General features: G+C 42.2%; 1 protein-coding gene across 1 annotated transcript in view; it reads right to left on the bottom strand.

Moving 5' to 3' along the window:
- SCML2 (Scm polycomb group protein like 2) overlaps positions 1-20,043 on the bottom strand; it is a 75,884-nt gene extending 55,841 nt beyond the window's left edge. Inside the window, exons 1-4 of the mRNA XM_054838167.1 lie at positions 19,959-20,043; positions 17,292-17,362; positions 6,504-6,611; positions 184-252 (exon numbers count right to left, since the gene is read on the bottom strand). Coding sequence (XP_054694142.1) covers positions 184-252; positions 6,504-6,525 — 91 coding nt within the window. The 5' untranslated portion in view covers positions 6,526-6,611; positions 17,292-17,362; positions 19,959-20,043. The remainder of the gene's footprint in view (positions 1-183; positions 253-6,503; positions 6,612-17,291; positions 17,363-19,958) is intronic.
- Positions 20,044-22,376: the final 2,333 nt, after the last annotated feature.

The raw sequence follows: 22,376 nt of genomic DNA, 5'->3' as shown, positions 1-22,376 counted from the left end.
AAACATATTTTCCTAACAGACTTAAACAAAAACAATGGTATGTTTTTAGCTACCCACCAAGTAATAGCCAAATAGTTTGAAAGAATAAATAAATAAATAAGGCCTCAGGAGACAGTACAATCCAAATACATGCTTTTTCTTTTTGGATACCTTAACTAATAACCTGACAGCTGCAATACCTACCACTTTTTAAAGACGGGTTGTTTGCCTGCTGATTCTTTCCATCTTTCTCTTTTTTAATATTCTTTGAATCTAAAAGACAAGATTCCATTACATAATGAATGTAATACTCACATCATAACGATGTCCAGCATAACACAGAATGCTTTCCAACAATACAGAATGTCTTGTTCCAAATACTGACTTTCTTTTGTTCATTTCAGGGCATAATCAAAATGATATTTGTACTACAAATTTAATCACTACACTATTTTTCTTTCAAAACAAATTGAGAAGTACAATATGAAAAAGCAGAGCTTTTGACTACTTCACATTACATTATCAGAATAAATCTAGTTGCAGAAAATGTAGTATTAGCTCCACAAAGAGCAACGCTGTCCTAATTTTTAACAGCTTTACTCAACCTACATGCAATTTGAGATCAAGATCACTGGATATCTTTTTAAATCTTGTCTAGACCACTGTGAACTGAGAAACAAGAAAGAAAAAAAACCCCAAAAAACAAAACCCACCCTAAAAGCATATTTCCAAGTTAAAGATTCCATTCTATATTTAAATTCTTGAATACTCAAATACAAGCAGTTCAGTGCACATGTCAGTTACTTAAAAAAAAAATTCAGAAGAATCTACCTTCTCTATCATTCATCTCTACACACATACAGAAAGGAATCTGTCATATTTCATTTTTGCTGGATTTCAGCGTGTATGAGACACACAGGGGGACTGGGAGGCTAGAATAGAGAAGACTGAAGAAGCTAGCTCCACTTGTTCCTTTTAGTCTTTAAAATATATTGGTTTGGTGACTTGCTTTTAACACTCATGGACTCAAGTGCAATTCAAATATGACACTGAGTTGGCAACCAAAATGCAAGTACATTTCCAGATTTAAAAAGGTTATCTAGCTCTGCTTGACAGAATGACTCGGTTTGCCTCAGCACTGGGAACAGGGCTGCTCCTCTGTGAAGGCTCATGCCTTGGGTCATCCTAGTCAGCCTTAATTGTTACAGGTGAAGAATCCTCTGGGGGCCCCAGTACAAGACAGACATTGAGCTGTTGCAATGAGTCCAGAGAAGGACCACAAAGATGACCAGAAGGCTGGAGCACCTCTCCTGTGAGGACAGACTGAGAGAGTTGGGGTTGTTCAGCCTGGAGGAGAGAAGGCTCCAGGGAGACCTAATTGTGGCCTGCCAGTACCTGAAGGGGCCTACAGGAAATCTGGAGAGGGACTGTTTATCAGGGAGTGCAGTGACAGGACAAGGGGTAATGGGTTTAAGCTGAAGGAGGGTCGATTTAGATTAGATAAAGGAAGAAATTCTTTACTGTTCGAGTGGTGAGGCACTGGAACAGGTTGCCCAGAGAAGCTGTGGATGCCCCCTCCCTGGAAGTGTTCAAGGCCAGGTTGGATGGGGCTTTGGGCAACGTGGTCTAGTGGAGGGTGTCCCTGCCCATGGCAGGGGGGTCAGAACTAGATGATCTTTGAGGTCCCTTCCAACCCAAACCATTCTGTGATTCTACGAAGGGATGGCTCACTGGTACCGAGCGATTGTGTTGGTAGCTGATTCCTGTATTTGCTCACACTTAAGTCTTTAGCTATTAATTGGCTTGCACTTGAAATAAAAACACTCCTAACCTAGAATAACAAGAATCTGGTGATAAGAAATACTTGAGATACGAGTTGTTCTGCAGCAAAGATTGAGCCTTAGTAGTGTTTCTCTTCTGTGTTTTCTGCAAGTAAGGCTTTTCCTGAAACACATAGTACTGACAAGCAATGTGTCACGTTCATCATTTCCATCCCACTTCTTTCATTATTTATTGCGGAATTGCTATGTACAGCAAGAGCCGAATCATGACAATCTTCTGTCATCAAATCCAAAATCCAGCCCCATTGGTCAGTGAGGAGGGGATAAGCCACCCACCTGGCTCTGTGCCGGGTACTCCTTTGGCCAGGGCACAGCACTGGCCAGGGCCCCCTCGGGGGCAGCCAGGCAGAGCCTCACCAGCCAGGGCCACCCCACATATATGAAGGGAGTAAAAGTAACAGAATGCAGCCCAGCATTGGGCACCCTCCCTGGGGATAGGTCAAGGCTGGGATGGGACATGGGCTCATAGGTGGGACCAGCTCGGCAGGGCCCATGGCTGGGCAGGGCTGCGGGGAGCTTTGATCCTTTGAAAAGGAAAGAAAATGCTATGTTTACTCCTTGACTTAGTCTTTTTTCTTGACTTACACACTCTTTCTTTTGGAAAAAGTTTGCTCTGAAACATTTTATTCTTGACAGGTTCCCAAAGAAAAACCTTTATGGAGGTTAACTTCCAATGGACCTGCTGAAATGCTTCTGGATGGTGCCCACAGAGCTCTAACCCCAGTACCTCCACAGGAGTAGGGCTTTAACCCACACAAGTGGACACCCTACATCCTGACAACAACCAGTGGGAATCTGAGAAGGCATAGTGTTAAAACTAGTTCAGTAACAATGACAAGACACAAGGCTAACACTCACCTTCTCCCTCCTACAGATCAAAATATATTTCACCCAGCCTTTTTGGGATGGAACTGAATCCAGCTAGTTTTCTCCTGGCTGGTGGCAATCACCAGCAGAGCCTTTTGCCATGTTCTACAAGCTCAGTTAGTCAGTTTTTCCCAAAACCAGTCAAGAGTGTTGCAGACATCAGCCTGACAGCTTACAGTACAGGTAACTTCCCAATCCACTTATTTCTGAAGAGAAAAATCCAATGGAGTACCACATAAGAGACTTACTGAAGAACTAATAACTGCTTCCTGCGAACACCCAGAACTTGAAAGGACAGAGTCTTGAAAGAGGATCTACCCAACAGTACCAGATTTCAAACAAGATGACAGCCTTTCATGATGAGAGGCATCAAGAACAGGTGAAAGAATGTGAAAAAAGCCTGGACACCAGGTGAGTTCTCACTGACAACCACCACCCGAATTATTTATTTCCTGTATCAGTTAGGTTTAGTGCCTGTCTCACAAATATCACAGCAAATACGAACGGAGAAATAGCACACTCTCAGCAACACATTTTTCTTATCATCAGCCACTAGAAATCTAGGAGAACAAGAAGAGATGATGACATTAATTGGAAGAAATGGATTCCTCAATAGCAGTTTAACCATCTATTTCATTTGAGGTGGAGGCATCTCCATTGATAATAAACCCAAAGCAACATCACTATCACTTGTTTTTGATGGCCAGAAATTTACTCTTTAAAATGCTCAAGTAAAACTCACCCAGCACATGCAGAAGCATCCAAAAATATGTCTGAATAAAACTAAGATGGTTTTCAAAGGCTCCCCTTGCTTTTGTGCATTCCAACCTTCAATGTTGGGAAGACTTACAAAGCTGGAGTGATTTATCTAAGCAGATGAAAAGCTACTAGCAGCAAGAATTACTAATCTGTTTTCACAAGAGATACCCTGTATCTACTACCACCTCAGAAAACCTTCCCCCAGTCTATACTTCATGGTTGCTATGATGCCTTGGTCTGGTGTGCCTCTTCCAATGTCAGTAGTTAGAGTGGATAGGAATTTATGGTTTATTTTCAAAAGCAACATTAAAGAAAATAAGCTTTTATTAAAATCCAATTTTATAAATATGAAATACCTTTTTTTGCCTTTTTTTAAATGCATGCCAATCTACATTTGAAATTTTGATATCCTAAATTCTAGTAAATTTAGTTTCAAAATTAAGACATGGAAGACTATTTCATCAAATCACTGGACTGAGGAAGATGAATCCCTCAGCATATGACCTCAGCTTGGTCAAACTTTGAGGTCAAACCTCAAAAATGAGGTTATGAAAAGGGAAATACTTCTGCAGATACAAAGAGTATTTTCATCTCCTTCACCTAGCCACATACAATGACTTATTCCCTGAAACCTGAAAAGTGGACTTGAAAATGGGAACTTTATTCATATATTAGAGACAGAAGAGACTTACTAGTTCTAGGGTCTTAAAGCTCATGGTGATAACAAAAATAGGTCAGTTTAATTCATTATCTGTCTTCCTCTATTCATAAAGTCTATTTTTCAAGAGACAATTTTTGGTCTACTTTCCTATGTAAAACACAATACGTTTTAGATCATTTTGTCAAAACACGAATGAAAATGAAATGCTGCTACTGTGGACTTAATCACACGCTACTCAGCTCTCAAAAAAAAAAAAACCAGCAAAGAATGAGATACCATTTCCAAAGAAAGTTTTAAAAATATAGTAATACATATAAGTATATAGAGTTTGTATATTTGCTATGTAAATATATATATACATTTAGCTTATACAGGGTAAATACTTATTTTCAAAACCACATGAAACATTGTTTTCTTCTAGGTAGCAAGATTAGAATACAGCATATGCTGAAATTACAAAACCAGCATATTCTATTGTTCACCAACTAACTGTTTTTCTACAGTGCACTTCATAAACTAAAGCTGTAGATACAAAACAAGATTAGAGTAAGATTATTTAACATAGTGCTTTCTGCTTACCAATTCAAAACTCCATGTGTTTACATTACTCCTACCCTATCTGTAACCACAGAATTCTTCTGCTGATAAGATTACTCAACAGAAGACAGGCAAGAGCAACCACATCTATCATGCAAGAAATTAGAGACAAGGAAGAAAAAAAGACAAAGCCATCTTGACTGACTTGTGAATGCTAACCCCCTCCCCCCCCCCAAAAAAAACAACAACAATCAGAGAAGGCACCTGTAGAATGAAAGGTCTGGTAAAGATAATCCTGGTGACCAATGTATAGTTCTTCTTATAAACACCTGTGCTGAGCTCCAGCTTCTTGTCTGAGATGCTTTAAAAATCCACCACACTTCTTTCTGGGAAGAGTTAACCTTTCAACAAACAAGATGATTGCTTTGTCTGCGTGCTGGCAAGCATTATGTCTTTTGACAGTTTTTACCACAGAATGGTGTGCTACATGAGGAGGCATATGTGTGTTATCTTCTAAGAGCTGCTATTTGCTTGCTGTCCCATGTGGGGAAAAAGCAGTTCACACTCATGCTTTTGAGATTTCTGCAGCTATTTCTTAGCCACCTCAAAGTCTTCAACTCTGACAGGTATTCAAAACATGGCAGAAGACCATTTTTCTCAAAGAAACCCTTGTCTCTTCCTGATGGACATGAAATACCTTTGGGTGACAGAAACATTTGCTCTTCCCACACCACAGAGTTACTCACCTTCAGATGAGATTTATTAAGAGAAGCCCAAGACTTACCATTGCTCAGGAAGAAGCCTTCTTCACTCCCTACCACACAGAGTTGTGAGCACCTTTTAGCTACCCTTCAGCAAGCCTCAGTGCACACAGTTGAGGATATCAAGACAGAGTGAACATGCAAAGTCTCCTTTCCCTTCTTTTTTGTGCTTCCCTGGTAGGATTCTTATCTTATCTGCCCAGAGCACGGTGTTTCTTTTAGTATATTTAGACAACAACCATGCAGAAAACCTACAAGAAAAGGGGATAGACTCCCTCCATAAACTCTTGGTGCAACAATTAAACAGATGACTCCTGCCATTACAGAAAATCTATTACAGCAAAAGACAATTATTTACCAAGGGAGCGCACAAGCACATAAAGCAGCTTGGGCTGAAGGTGGAAAGCTGAAGAAAAGTACAAAAGTGTTAGCAGCTTTTATGGGGGAAGGATACCCATCTGAAAGCTTTGAAAAGCAACAGCAACCTGGTTCCAGACAGCGAGTCTTTCTTTCTTCACATTCTCTTTGTTTCACCCACCAACCCAAACACCCTTGTTTCTTCTTCAGTCTCACTCTCTATTTTAGCACTTAACTCACAATTAACTTCTGCAGACGTGACACAGCAGAAATCACACCTTTGTAGTACGTTGTGCATTTGTGGATGAATTTCTTTAAAAATGTTCATTTTATCTTCAAGACACAGCTGCTAATGCCATTCGTTGTGATAAAATTGGATTCCTTATACTACTCGGTTATCGTCCTGCTAAATTATATGCAGCTACAGAATAAAGCACGACATTTTATTTAATATCACAGCTGACACATTCTTCAATTTTAGAGTAGTATAATGGCTTCGAGGCTGTCACAGGACAAAATTGCTTTGGTTGAACTTGTAGAACTCCAGGATAAGCCAAATTTAGCACACTTACTTTAAAAAAATGCGAAGTTTGAACTTACCTGTATTCAGTACATATCATAAACTGTCTTCTTTAATCTAACAGTACGGTAATTGTCAAGTGATATCCCACCACCTTCAAAAAGGGAATTTAACAGGTTCCCTATTTTCTTTCCTCTTGGATAAAAGCTACCAGGCCTTACCTTTAGCTGCTGTTCTCCCCATGGTAACACTTCTGTGATCTCCCCTCTCACAATAAAAAGGCTGAAGTTGAAAGACCAGTTAATTCTTCCTTTCAGCACAACAGTTTCCTGTGGAGTAGTAATACAACAAGTTAGGGGGGAGGTTGTTGTTGGGGTTTGGGTTTTCTTTTTTTTGGAAAGGAGGATTTTTTTTTTTGTATTAGTGTATAATTATCTTGCTGGTTTTAAGCCGTAAACGTTTAACAAACTACATGTAGAAAAACAGCATGTAAACAATGGATATATCAAAGTAGCAAGGGTACAGAACCCAAACTTTTATTTCATTGTTTTAAACAGTTCATCGTATAATGATTTGCATTTTCTGTGGATTTCTAATACAAAGACAGATATAAAATGTGCTTTACTCCTTTGTCCCCCCAACAAACATTACTGAAAAATGGAAGACTTTTATATCTAACCCTCTCGTCCTGCTTCACATGCACAGAGTTAAACAATCACCCATTTAAACACCTTTGGGTAAAACACACTATCTTGCACAACTACAGTGGAAGGGGGAACAAAACACTGATGTAAGAAATCTACACAAAGGCCCAAGCGCTCACTGATACCCCTGCCCACTACGACTTGTAACAGAGCACAGAGAACCTGTTGGGGAAACGTTAACTGCAGATAAAAGCAGCGAGCCACATTCTCTTAGGGTTTAGAAACCAGGAATTTCTTGAATCTTATACCTACATGCTAAAAAAAAATAATTTACACATACATATCGCATATAACAAGACAGCATCATACAGCTGAGCATTTTCCTGAAACTGTGACATTTCAGTGAAACTTCAAGGAACTTGAACACTATGGTGATGGATTGCACGATGAAAACTTTACACAGTGCAAGTCCCATGGCTAAAGCAAATTAAATATGGTTTTTAAAATGCCAGTGACTGAAGAATTAATTTAGTGTGTGTGCGCCAACATGCTGGACAGTTATTACAAAAACTCTCAAGATTGAGACTTGAAAGCAGTTATAAATAAAACTGAATAATACCATAAAATAAGCAGGTTTTGCTGCACAATAACATTCATAGCATAAATGATCATCAGGATTAAGAACAGAAATCCTTTTAAGCCATCAAATAAATTTGAAATACCTGATACTTTTGTAGACTCCCTCAAAAATTCAAAGCTTTTCCGCTCCAAGTAATAAATCGTGAAAGGTGATGCAGAGTCAAAGTAACTGTTTTTACAGATTACTTTAAAACACTGCATGGTTTTTATCTTTTTGTTCCAAGTACCAGATTGCACTTGGTGCAGTAATAAAGATTCCAACCCCGCAGTGATAGTCATCAAGTTTAGCACAACCGGAGCGTCTGTCAGAACATAAAAAGGATTCCAGCTTTTCATTAGCTTGTGTTGTACCAGATAGGCTATTTTACAGCATGCCCACCAGCCTGTTAAAAATATAAGACAACTGAAAGTTCTGAAAGCACTGTTTGAAATGAGGCAAACCCAACTGCAGGAACACAATATATTACTGTTTCGAAGAGATGCTACTTAAAACTCAGTTACACCTAAGTATTCAATTTAGAACTGCTATTAAATTCACTTGTAGATAGTGCTGTTTGTCGCAGAAAACATTCAAGAATGGTATTTCTGAGCCTCTATCTAACAACCGCTACATGCTGCTGAATTATAGCAAAATAAAAACCAGTTACCTCCAAAACAGAGCGGGATCAGTCTGAAACAAAGTGTAACTTCTTTTGCAGGGGCAGACCTAGGAACAGTTTTCCATCGCTCCGTGTAATTAGGTGGCAAACCGTAAGCAAGGTAGTTATGTCCTTTGCCAACCAAGACAGACTCCTCTTATGTCGCACTCACCATCACCAGCCTGGTTCAACCCACAGCACGCCAGCCACAGAAGAGAAGAAAAGCATCAGCAAATACAGTGGAGAAACCTCCAGGGACATTTTAGCAAAATTACGCAGAAAGCAGAGAGCTCAAGGCATTCTTGAATGCACACCTCGGCAAGCAAGCCAAGTGAGTGATAGAGAAAGGTGGGGTTAAGAAATTAATCTAGCAGCTTCTAGCAATGAAGGGAAGAAGTGAAACAAAACAAGGTGAGGAATATATGAGCAAAGAAAGAAATGCAATGGCAAGGCTGAAGCATGACGACATTGGAGTGCACAAAGCAGCAGAATGAACACCGAAGTTACAAAGAGCAAGCTAAGCACAGTGACTGTCAGTCACGGACAGAAAATGGCCAAAACCCCCTGATTAAAGGAACGGCAGTAGAGAATCCATATCGCACACCAGTGAGAAACCATTCGCTGTAAATTAAAGAAACTGAAAAAGCTGAGAAAAAAATAATCCATGAACCTAGGATAACATCGGATTCATCATCAAAATATCTTCCAACTTAAAGAGTGGTGGAGGATCTCCACACTCATGAGGTGTATTATTTACATCATTTACATCTCAATTCATCCTGTAAACTGAGTTTTATTCTTTCTCTGCTTTGCATCCCTTACATCAGTTACTTTTTAAAGAATCAGATGGAAAGCATTCATCTGCCTTTAATTCCTCACTGAAGTTTTTATTGTTAATCCCCAAATCACTTCTCCTAGCCACCACCCACTGTGCCAGCCCTTTGTCAGAAAGCAGTATATTAGTAGACAAGCCTAAGCCTTCACCCTCTCTGCGTTGCTACTACATAATACTAGGTGTCAGAAAACAGGATGGAAAACATTTTTTCTGGCTAACTTCGCCTTTCTCATTTTGAAAGAATTACTCAAAGGACATGTATTGCTGCATTTCAAAGAAGCTAGTATTCTACAGAAAACGTCAAAATCATTCTCTGTTTTGCCTGCTACGTATCTCCATTATCCTCCTCACCGTAAGCCAGGCACTCAAGTAAGCCTAATGTCCTGACAAAAATCATGCATATTTAGGGCTTCCCAGTGCAAGTTTATCTTGACAGCATGCCCACTCATAAAAATACATAGCACAGAATTATGGAGATAAATATAACATTTAAAAGCAGCCTAAGCAACCAGTAGATTGTGGGTTTAGTCCCCATCAAAAAGATTAAGGTTTTTCTGTCAATGACTCTGCAGCTCAGAGGTAAGACACAGACACCAATTTTAGAGCCAGTTAGCTTTTTGACCCTACCACTAGTATACACGCAGTAACCCAGACCTCATCGCTGCCGTCCTCAGGGGAGGAAGGGACAGTCGTCAATGGGCAGTCTCTGCCGGGTAAGATCTGAGGTTATTCTTTTAAACAGATACACAGCATAGAAGAGGAATCTAACAAAACATCCTCTTTGAAGCATTGATTAAGTTTTCTTAGTTTTGGCTTAAGATACAGGCAGATATTTTTTAGGCTTAATCTGAATGAGGAGTTATACTTGCCCCTCTCTTTCTTCATTCTTTTTCTTCTACAAATGCTTCCAGATCAAATTTCCATATGTGAGGGGGGAAAAGAATCACCCGTAGTTTGAACAGCAAAACCAGTTATTGACAGAGAATAGGTGCAATGTAAGCAAAGAAATATTCCTCCCCAACTCTTTCCTATGTACAAGTCCTACATTTGCTTTCACAACCAGCATTCACGTGCTGTTAGCAGAGAGCCCTTCAAGAAAAGGACCTGCACAGCTTCCTCCATGGACCAACACACCATCCGGAGCCGCTGTTCCTGCTCCAGCTTCCACGCGTGGGTAACATGCACCTACAGGCACCAGTCATTTCCCAAACAAGTGTGACTTTAGTGCATTCCTTCAAAGCTATCCTTCATGAATCTGGAATACCTTATTTTTTTTAAACCTAATCATCTGTTCATCTGTTATCTCTTAAATAAAACCCCTACTTCATACCATTTTCACAAGCCTTTAAAGGGCTGAAAAGAGGCAAACAAAGAGACTAAGACTTAAAAGGAGTATTTCTATAAGATGCAATACTTCCAAATTTCCAATACTTGAAAATTTACTTTCCAGCAAGTTACCCAGGATGTAGACTCATTTAGTATACGTCACAACAAAACAGCATATACTTCCTTATTTCTGCAATAGATAATCAGTTAACATCTTTTAGAGCATACTGTTGCATCATTCCAGAAAAGTAAGATCTCAAAGGCTAAAAGAAAAAAAACAACTTACATAAATGTATCAGAAGTTTATAAAATGTAACACAAGCTTTGTAGTTGTAAAATCAGTATTATTTAGCATTACGCATATATGATTTCAAAACAAAATGTAAAGATCAGGTCTTCTTTCATTTATGTACACGAATATATAATCAGTCAGTGTTCTGACAAGAAATTTGATCCAAGTTGGAATCCTTTTTAGTTCACATTCGTTGCAAAAAAAAAAAAAGAGTAAAAAAAAGCGAGATTCTTTCAAGGAAAGGAAATTAAACTTCCATGTTTTCATACAGCAGAACCTCTAATGAGCAGATATTTCTGAACACCTTCTCTTCTAGTTGATAAAAACAGAGCTAGGAGAGATAGGCTTTTATCAAGTTTATGGGCTTTCAAAAGAGTAAATATTAGTTAGCCATATATATTATTACAACAACTAAATTTGAATATTTCTTAAGTTGTTAAAGGAAGAGAGTGGGTACTTACTGCTGTACAAATATCATTTTGTAATGTCATTTGCCTTAATATCAAGAAGTTTTCTGCACTTGCAAAATTCCTCAGAAAGTCACCAACAGTATACTGCTCACTATTTATGAAGTGATTAGCATAAACAAACTTTTAAGCTGTCAGCAGTAAAATACTGCCTGTAAATGTTCTGCCCTCTCTCCAGGTAAGTTTACGATCTGCTTTAGAATATGAGCAACTGTAATTACAGTAAGTCATACATTTCAAGACTACAAAAATCTCTCTAAACTCTCAAACCGTACTAAGTGTATTATTCAGTACAGAGCAAGTCATTGTGTATTTTAAAAAGCAACACTAACAAGGTATAGACCAAAGATTTGTCCTTAAAATTCCTGAAACGTGAAATAAATACTTATAAGAACAGCAGAAAAGTAAGGTCTCAGAATTAAACACCATCGCTTGTATCAACACAACAGAAACAATTTACATCATGTAGATTCAATATTTACTAATCTGAAAGAAATTTTAAAAATTAAAGTTTAGAGCTGCTCTATGGCTACCAGTGGAAAATAAAAATAGCTTTTCTCCTCTTTCCCTCCCCAACCATCCTGCTTTAAAAGTCAGAAGATGTGGGGTTGTAAAAACCTGAAAAAGGAAATGGTATGTGTGAAGTCAGCAGTTCAGCAAAGCGGCTGACTGGCCATTAACAGCTTTAAATATTCTTAAAATGCCAGTCTTCCCACATGAAAGGGTATTTTAATGTTATATTCAAATAAATCAGAAATACAGCATGCTGCACTTACATTTCTATCTTAAGTAAAACTGCCAGTTTTAGTAGTTTACTAGTACATATTTACAGTAGCACAAGAGTTCGACAAATTGTTTAAACATTTTGGTGAATTCGGCTCACTAAAACCTCTCTGCTGTTTTCCGCTTCCCCCTTCAAGCCTGGACTACTCTTCCTGAAAACATTCATCATCATTATTCAACCTGGCTTTGTTCAATTGCCTAACTCAAATTTATTTCATAAAGCAATCTAATTAAATTATGCATAAAAACAACTTCTACAATTTTGTATGATTAGCACTGGCTAAGACAGACATACCTGCATGAAATTCTCTCTACACCCAGACACATCTCCTCTGCCTTCAGCTCAGCCTCCCTTGACATAGGCGAGAGCTCTCAAACTATTTGTTCTGTGAGGCACCGAGCATACTTTCAGCACAGTGTAAATACAGCAGGTAAGGGAGAAAAGAAATTGCTGTTGCAAACATACTAAGAGATGCCCAGATGCTAGAGATCCCTATAGAGCTTTTCTGCACTTGCCTTTGGCAGACAATGAGCAATACCACCAGCTTTAAAAGCAGCAGTCAGGGAGAGTATGTGTACATAAGTGGACAGGGGGGAGAAAGACAAGCAGAGGAGGATGGTGGAAAAGGGATTTTACAACCTCTTAGGCAACTTCAGCTTCCTCCCATCTGCATTGCCTCCAAACTCGAAAAGGACTGTGGAAGCTCGGTTCAGATATAATCTAACAGAGCTGTATCCACGTACCGCACAGCTGGCAAATCCATCCCTGTGGTCCAGATTTTCTATTCATCCAACAAAGTATCGAGAGAAAGGCAAATACCTTTAGTCTGATGTAGAAATCTATGAAAGACAAATGGAGCGCACAATTTGTTTATTTTTTTCATTGAAGGCATTGAGAACAGTCTTGGGACATTTCTGCATAGGATCAATCTGCTGCCAGGACCCCAGGTGGAGTTAGCTTGTTTCAGAGCAATACACTTGCCTCCCCTTGCTTGTACTTGTATGCAGCAACATATTTCTGCTACCACCCTCTTCCAGTGCTTAAATATGTGTTTCACCCTCCCCACTTGAGAATCCAAACAACATAGTGCTGGCTGGGACTCCCTGCCACTGTATATTAACAGACAGAACTTGCCTCACCACGTCTATCCGCTGCTGCAACACACCGCGGTGTACCCTGGCTTATACAAGGGGACAATGACATTGGTCCCACGTACTGGTGGTGTCTAATCAGGGCGCAAAGCCAAACGAACCAGAACTAAAGAAACCCTTAAGCAATTTCCTGAGAACTCTCCCTTCCAGAGGATGTTTCTGAAGGGAGAAAACCCCAGAGAGCTGCTTGCAGTCTCCAGGCACACCCACCACGTCCCTGCACTGGGCTCACCCGTGCTGCTGGTACCGATGGCTGTGCTGTTTCCTCAACTTCTTGTTTCCCTAACTAAAAAGGAATATCCTTCTTTAAAGCCCTTCCACAAGGGAAGGGGATCGTCCTCCGCACAGATGCCACCAAAAATATTTGTTCATCTGTTTGGACAAGCATTCATAAGGACCATTCAGTGCTGCCAGACACTTCTGCAGCTAACAAAGTGCTCACAGGTGAGAAAAGACAAGACAACTCCTAAATGCTGGGAGGACTAGACAGCTGCAAATGCTCAACTCTAGCATTTGCCGCACTCTTCAAAAATGGAAGGTGCAGAGCCCAAAGCATCAGGAACATCCACAGCAGGTCCATATCTCTCTTTTCCACTTCCTAGGACAACTTTCTGATTATTAAAAAAAAAAAAATTACAGGTGAAGCAGGCTGTAACGGGGCAGCCTCCTCCACCTCTTCCTCAGCATGGCTGCACAGCTGTCACTGGTTGTGTGCAGCTCCAGGACAGAGGCAGATCTGCCACTTCTGGAGATCGCCGTTCTGGAGGTGGTCCACCCTCCCTCCTGCACCCAGTGCTTATGCCATTCAGCATTAGAGAATATTCAGACGAGAACCTAGGTAGCATTTTCCTACCACAAGCTGAAAAAAAAAAAATACATGCCACATACAAAGTTTTCCAGCTAATTATAACACTGTATATTTCATGATTGAAACCAGTACATATCTTCTGACCTTTCCAGAAACCACTGTCTGCCTCTTTATAGCACCCCAGTGCAGGGTACACATAGAAAAGATTTGGTATGAGAAGTGCCAAACATGCTACAGCCCTTTTAATCTCTGAGCCCCTGACAGACGATAGCGACAATAAGGAGTTCCACCAAATTTAGCAGCTCTGATACCCTTTCACATTCCTCCACGTACAAGACTCATTTTTACAAACTGTGCTTTTCAAATGGGCTTTTAAAAGTGCCCCAAGAACTGCACTCCTTCCACTGAACCTTCCTGTGTTAATCTCCGATAGATTCCATACAGTACATAAATAACGGTACATGCTTCATTTTAGGTATGCACCTCATTAAAATGGTACTAACCTCTCGTAGGTTTTATAAACTTCAGATCCTCCCTGAACTAACTCATGCTAGAGATGATGAAAGGCTCAACCTCATCTTTGCCCTACACTAAAAGGGATATCATATTACCACGAGAAGACAACAGACTTAGATTTCCATCAAAGAAGTTCATCCCTTTCATGAAAACACTGAATCCCCTTGGTATCTTAAATAGAATTTGACCTGATTTGTGAAACTAAAGGCCTAGAATCGAGTTATTTAACCAGGACATCTACCTTTAATACAATGTCTTGCTTGGGTTTAGATGACAACATACAAATAGGGAGTTGCACAGAAAATACATAATTTATGGGTCAAAAAAAATCAGTCCAAAACACTGTTCATAGTTAAGCTGCATATAGCATTATTATAACAAATCCAAAAAGGAAAAGGATTAGTTTGGACATAAGATATCTAGACAGCATCTTCCCTGTGGAGCAGAAAGGCTACACCCCTACTGAAACAAATGGAAGAGCACTAAAATTATGTTAAAGGTTTTAGTATTTCAGGAAGACTTTGATATTAGGCTCTGCAAGTAATTCAGGAAGGCAGGAAGAGAGCACATGGAAGAACCACAATAAGCACACACTTAATACTGCACCAATTTGGATCCAAAATGATCAACCACTACCCATAAGGCAGAAGCCTTTGTTAAAGTCCAGAACTATGAATCAGTCTTGAGTCTACACTGCTGAAATAAGAGACACATGTAACTTACCATCACAAAGAAGTGTACACTTCTTCAATTCATTTAGATCTAAGATTAAAAAATACTGGATTTTTGGTCCTATTCCAAGGACATAGAAACTAAAGCTGTTACTTTTTTGTGACGGGGATCTTGGGAGGAGAGTTGCTAAGGGTAGGAGACAGTATATCCTGTCTACCACAAATGGTCTGGTTATATATACTTGTGCCCAGTGTCCACCATATACAAGATAAAGTATCAGAGCAAGCCAAATAAAAGAGCTAAGGCAGCTTGTAAAGACAGTTGCTGCTTTCTGAATGGCTGTGATGCAGCTCCTGACTTTCCTCCAGATCTATGACCTTGTTGACCAAGCAGAAAGACTAACAAGGAAGAGATACAAGTACCTCTGAGGGTCATCATAACCATATATGCATGGGTTACTCTTTGTCTATACACCTGCTGCAGATAAAAAGGGACTGTGCTCACTGTTGGCTCAGGTACCTGAAGCCACCCTTCCACTCCTGCAAGCCCCCTTTGCCCATTCCAAAAGACAATGGATAGATATACTCAAAGAGATCACAAGATATGCGATACAAGTTTTAGGCAACATGAGGAGTTTACACCCACAAATGGACTGAGCTGGTCACTCACCAAATCATCTCTTGGTGCTCTCAGGAGCAAAAGGCAGCATTGCTGCTCCATGGGCAGCACTGCTGCAGGAGCGAGGGGTGGCAAGAGCTAGGTAGACATCCTCAGCCCTCATTGCCCACACAGGTTAAGTCAGCTGGCAGGTCCATGAACGTACAAAAATGGTATTCACACAAAAGTGTACCCTTAAAATAAACTACAACTCACTTAAGGATTTAACTATTTCACGTTTTAGATGCTTTATCTCAAGCAAATGAATTGTCTCTCTACTTAGACATCATAAGTAAAGCTGTTCACACACATGTACCTCACCACTATCAGTCATCGCTACAATGCAAAAATAAACTTAACTGCATGTAACTAATATGAAAGTTTCCTACCACTACATCCAGATATCACCAAATTATAGAACACTTGGACTTTAAAAGAAGTCTTCAAGCCATTCAAATTGTATTAGTAAAAACACTCTCATATACCATCACAGTATATCACAAATCACAGTAAAAAAAGAATCATTCATCAAATCGTATCAGAACATTAACAAATATTCTGGACTTCAAATTACATTGAGCCAAACTGCAAATCAGAAGTATTTGCAAAAATACCAACACTACTACATGTAATGAAAACACCTGTAACATTCAAGGACAAATAATTTTCCAGTTAACACTTCCATTGCTTCATATTTACAAACTGTTCTATTAAGCCTCAACAACTTTATACAGGATTTTCTGGCTCTTCCCACATGCTAGAAAAATCTCGGACTTCTGGGCCATTTACGGACCATTTACGTTGCATGTCATATACTTTAAGGAACACAAACGGTATAGTCCTTTACATTTAAGATTTTAATCTCTGGAAGAAGCAATCAGCACTAAGGCTGGGTGCCTAAGGCTGTTTCTTTCAAATGGGAATGAACAGAACTTTAAATGCCCTGCAGATGCAGATGTCAAGAAGTTGGTTAACAGCCTCCCTTGTGTAGACTCCCTGAAGCAGTGTCCAGGTCTCTACCTGTAATTTGTTCTATATTTACACTCAGAAAATATTACAGTAGACTGCCAAATGGTATTTTCAAAGATTATCTTAAAGCATGCAAGAATAACTGTGTATTCTGTCCATCCTTGTTCGAGGGAGGTGTATCCAGACAAATAAGAAAGCCAGCTGCAGTGTCCTGGACAGTTAATGACAAATGTCGTTTCCTGTTAGTGATGCTATTTAATAGCAAGGGATAATTACTGAGGACTTAATTTCTCCCTGTACATCCACTCCATTATGGATCGACTGCAAGAGTAAAGGGAGTAAACAGGGCTCGCTCACAGCTCACAATCCCATTGGCATAGTAAGAAAACAATGAGGCAATATCATGAGAAAGACACCCACATACAAAGGGCAGAAGGAGCAACCTACGTTTGCTTCAGGCTTTTCCACATCCTCTCTTCTTAAGTAAAGCCATGTTGTTGTTTTATACACACAACTTTTAGAGAGATATTGAAATTAATACTTTCTCAGTATTACAAATGTCACACTAGCGAAAACAAAATTACTCTTGGTTTTGTAAAGGAAACACTCACCAATGCCTCTTTTGAACTTGAGCAGCTACTCCAGAAAACAAGAGCACAGTAGCTGGATGCAGCAAGGACAGCTGCAGCAAAGGAAAAAAGAAAAATAAAAAAAAGGCATCTGCACATTCAAAGTAGAAGTATACAAAGTCTGAGGAAACATATTTTAGAGGACTGTCGTTGCTTCTTCCCTAACCTCCCTGCATCAAGATCAACACTTCACACATGACTGAATTTTAAGAACAATCTAATTAGTCATTCACGTTTGAAAATCTACTTGGCTTCTAACTGGTGTGAAAGTAGTCTATACTTGCAGCTGTAACGTGTAATTAAAAGCCAGCATTTGTTTTTGCCAAATCTGAACACTACGATAAAAATATATAATACCAAGCTACCTGAAAGATATTACACAAATATTACCACATATTTACACTAAATAGAAAACTCCATTCAGCTGAGTCTCAAACAAAATCAGTAAACATTTCTTTCGTATTCAAAACCAGACCATGTTGAAGTTAAAAGCCATGCAAGTACTTTCAGGTCTCAACTTCAGTTTTCCCACATACTCTTCCCCATTGCCTCCCACTTGCATTACTGCAAAGCTTCCCATAAATAAAGCAGCACCAGAAGTGTCTTCAGTGTATTTTTTCTTTACATCAATTCAAGTAATATCATCCTCAAATAGTACTTACATTTTACAATACCCTAAGGGAGAAAACCAGCTCCCCCTGCCCCCAAGCATGCAGCCTGGTGGTAGGAGGAATTTCCCAGGACATGCTGCCAGCGAGCCCACTCGATGCAGGCTGAGCAGCACTGGATGGTGGCCCATGGAGAACTGGTACGCCACGAAATGATCACTCCCCTGTTTATTACCTGATGTTAATATGACAGCTTCAAACAGAACTGTAACACAGCGAATGCCTTCCTGCCATTACTCTTCCCATCCGCACAAGTGCTGCGGTTGTTACTGAGCCTAAGTGACTGTCTCACCAACTACTTTTCTCTGCCACTTCCAAAGAGTAAGATGCAGTATCAAAGCTTTAGAAATCCAAAGGTTTAAGACTGCTGCTCTGAATAATAAAAAATTCATAACCAGTCAAACTTGAAGAGCTGTTCATAAGTCAGATGTGGGATGCTCCTGTCAAATCTACAAAGTCTATGCTTTTTAAGTTTTAATCACCAAGCCTACATTAGTTAGAATATGCATGAGTCACAAGTGAGATTTACATCATTAGAACTCACTAAGATGTCAGTAGTTCACCTCTTCAATAAACCTTTTAGTCTTTAGGATTATTTTTGGCTGTAGCCTAATTAATCAGTGAGAAACAGAAAACTGTAGGGAAAGGCATCGACTTCAAATTGCAATATGAAACTACTCAGAAATTTTTAAAAGCACTCAAAGTATCTATTGCTAAAGAACAACTGAGCATAAAAATTAACTTGACTATTAATTTAATCACTATAGCATTGCAATCTGCTCTGCAGTTTGTTCCAGTAGCTAAAGACAGCAACGAAGAGCACCACTGTAAGAACAGAACTTTTCGCACCACGCTTAACTACTTTCTTTGCACCATCACGCATCTACGGAGAAGACGATTCACCATGCAAGATATCTCCTTTAAGTCGGCAACGTATGTCATAAATGCAGCTTAACTGTAAAGAAACCGTGAACGGTGCCCCAGCGCACTGCAAGTGTCCCCCAACCTACCACCCTTTTACCGCCCCGTCTTCAACCCCCTTACCGAACACAGGGGCACGCTCCGAATTATTTCATGTTTAACGTGTATCCAGTTTTTCAGGTTAACAACCGTTTCGCAGGAACTCGCCAGCCAGAGCAGTCGCCAGGCGCCGCGGCAGCGAGGAGCGGGGCAGGGACGGGCGCAGCCCCGCGGGACCCCACCGCCCCGGCCAGGAGGGCGCGGGCGGTCAGGGCGCGGAGTCGCCGCCGGGGGAGGCAGCGGGGCCGCCCCGGCCGGGGGAGGCGTGTCCTCCCGCGCTCCTGTCAAACGCCGCCGGCCTCGCTGCTCCGGCGGGCGGCAAGGAGAGGGGTTCGTTCCGGGAGTAGCCCCAAAACGGAGGCACCGGCGGGGAGAGCAGCTGCGGCTCAGGGCAGTGCTCCTCCGGGCCCGCCCGTGCTGCTCTTGCTCACCGGGACTCCCGCTGCCCGGGAGCCGCGACCCTCCCTCCCCAGGAGAGCTTTGTTGGTGCCGGGAGGCAGAGCCGCCCCGCTCCTCTCGCCCGGGGAGCGGTTCCCGCCGCGCCGCCCTCGCAGCTGCGCCCCTGCCCCAGAGACCGGCGGTTCCCGCGGCCGGAGGGCGGCGGGACTCGCCGCGCTGCGAGCCCAGCCCGCCGAGAAGGGGAGCGGGCAGCTCCGAGAGGCCGGGACGCGGCGCCCGAGCCCGGGGCTGCCCCGACGAGACCCGCTGCCACCTCCAGCGCGACGGGGCTGGTGGGGGGCGGCAGCCGGAGGCACCCTAGAAAGGAGAGAAGGGGATAGGGACGAGGGGAGGAGGACGCCGCCGTTCTCCTTCTCCCGCGGCGCCCGGCGCGGCCACGGCGGGCGGAGGTCGCAGTAGGAGCCCGGGGAGGAAATGCGACCCCCGCCTCGCCTCCCTTTCTCTCCCCGCTTCTCCCTCCCCCTGACCTGCCGCTGCGGGGAGCGCCGCCGCCGCCACTCACCGGGCAGGCGGGAAGCGGGTCCCCAGCGTCCCGCGGCGGCTCCCGCGCCTGTCAAGCGGCTCCTACCGTCGCTCGCCTCACGCCGCCGCCATGTTCCGGGGGCACCGCGCATGCCCGGCAGCGGCACTGGGGGCGCGGGCCATCCCCCCCGCTGCCCCCCTTCCGCCCGCCGCGGGGGGAAGCGGCTGCGGAGGCGGCGCGGCTCGGGGTCCCGTGCCCGTCGCAAGGAGCAGCGCACACCGTGGGGGCCCAGGGCTGCCGGCATCCCCGCACGTCGCCCGTACCTGCGGGGGGTGGCCCCGCCCGAGCGGGCACGTTAGGGGCCGAGCCGCCCCGTCCGGGGGGTCGTGAGGCGGCCCCGAGCGCAGCGCGGGCGGTGTCGCCTCGGCCGCTCCCCTCCGCTGCCTCCCCGCGTTCAAACCTGGCGCCGTCCCCTCGCGGGGCGAGGGGCGCCCCGCTCCCCCGGAGCCATCTTGCGGCGGGGCGGGCGGTGGTCCGCGCCCAGCGCTCTCCCGTGGCCGCGGGAAGGGGCGAGGCGTGGGGGCACCGGCGGCCGGGAAGGGTTGGAGCCGGCGGGGGCTCCGCCGTCCTGCGCCCTGGGATGGGGGGAAAAAAAAAAAAATCCCCCCCCTAAAATGTAACGCAACCTTTGCAGTGCCCTGCAGCCACACCTGCGATTGCCGGCAGCGGTCCCTACGCGCTACGTGCGCCGTCAGTGCGAAGGTCCAGCTACACGCGCCGCGTTAGCTGCGTTAAATACCCTGCGTTATACCCGCGATCATAACTATATAACGCATATTATAATCGGTGCCCATCTACCTGAGAAATTCTATACGGTTTTTAGAGATCCATACTTATAAATACTGCATAATAGTTGAAAAGTACTTCCTGCGCTTTTGAGAAGGCTACGTTTCCGTTTTATAAGCTCTGGGTATTTTATGTCAGAGTTGTGTAGGCACCAGTATACGAAACTGGTGAGAAATCGTCCCTTAAATACTACCAACGTTCAGAGCTTTCCATGCTCGTTTCATCTTCGCTACTTACATCACTTGAAAGTGAAATTTTGAATTCAAAACTAAGCTAAGGTCACGAGAGTGAGATTCTAGGAGGTTTTTTTTAACGGAAAAAAAAAAAAAAGAAAAAGGAACCCCAAATTCATACAGAAGAGTTTGAGCTTCTTTTGGGTATGTAAGTGAAATTCATACAGCCCACTTCAGTATCCTGCATACATAGCAAGTTGCTACTAACAATTTATTTTAAGCACCCTCATAAGCAGTAAATGGTTCTTCAGAATCAAGGAAAACGAGTCCTTGCCATAAATTGTAAATATTTAATATTTAGACAACATGAGGGAAACAAGTAAAAATATGCTAATCCAAGTGATTAAAAATGTACGAGAGAGACAAAGAAATACTGAAATACACTTAGAGAAAGTCTTTATAGCCACATGCGGTATACTCATAACCAATGCAGATTGATGCTGCTTAATTTGGAATATTTTCCCCTTTCCGTGATATTGAACATTTGCAGGAAAATGAGACATCATGTGCATTATAGAGATGGATATAGAAATGTGCCAAGTGTCACAGAATAAGTCCTTGGGAGACGTGGAGGAAAAGAAAGCGTATTTTAAAGGTAGCTTTTAAACCCAAGCCAGTGCTAGATATAACATCTGAAGAATTCATTCCCCGAGAGCCAGTGGGACACCGTACCATTGGTTTCTAGGGCTATTGTTGCAGAGCCTGTCAGACGTGAACTGGTACAGTTCTCTACCTGCTCAAAATTTTCCCAGGAGACTGAAGTCAGGAAGCCCGGCCAGCATTACTCCTGATGTGGTGAAACTGAGAAGAAACAATAGACGTAAGAATACATGTCTGCAAGATCGCAGATACATCACCAGTAACAAAAGCAGACTAGAAGAAAACTTTCAACACTCTCTTCTAATCCAGGAGCCAAATGGGTCCACAATGCTTTCACATGTGTCCTTCACCTATGAGCTACAGCTGATGTAAAGCAAACAATTTATTTACAGGATTATTAGAAAAGGAATCAGGAGTCCTGCCTTCTTCTATTTTCCAGCAGAATTATGAGCTGGTTTTCTGGTGACTCACCCAGCATCTCTCATTTCCTTTTATAGATATCAAACTGAATTATTTGAGTCAGAAAAGCCATGCTATTTTTAAGTTCTCAGTGTTCTTCACAAAGAGAGAGATAAACGTGTGTATATATGTGTATATATATGTATGTATGTATACATATCTGAGTATATGTGTGTATCCATATATGTGACTTCACAGTTTTTTGCAGGGAGACTGTGATTTTGGAAAGAAACAACAACATCAAAATAAAACAAAGATGGAACAGGTGCCCAGGGAAGTGGTTGAGTCCCCATCCCTGGAGGTATTTAAAAGATGTGTA

The sequence above is a fragment of the Grus americana genome, chromosome 1 (genome assembly GCF_028858705.1).
Source record: "Grus americana isolate bGruAme1 chromosome 1, bGruAme1.mat, whole genome shotgun sequence".
Classification (NCBI taxonomy): domain Eukaryota; kingdom Metazoa; phylum Chordata; class Aves; order Gruiformes; family Gruidae; genus Grus; species Grus americana.
Note: the sequence above shows the minus strand (reverse complement) of the source record. Positions and strands in the feature narration are given on the sequence as shown.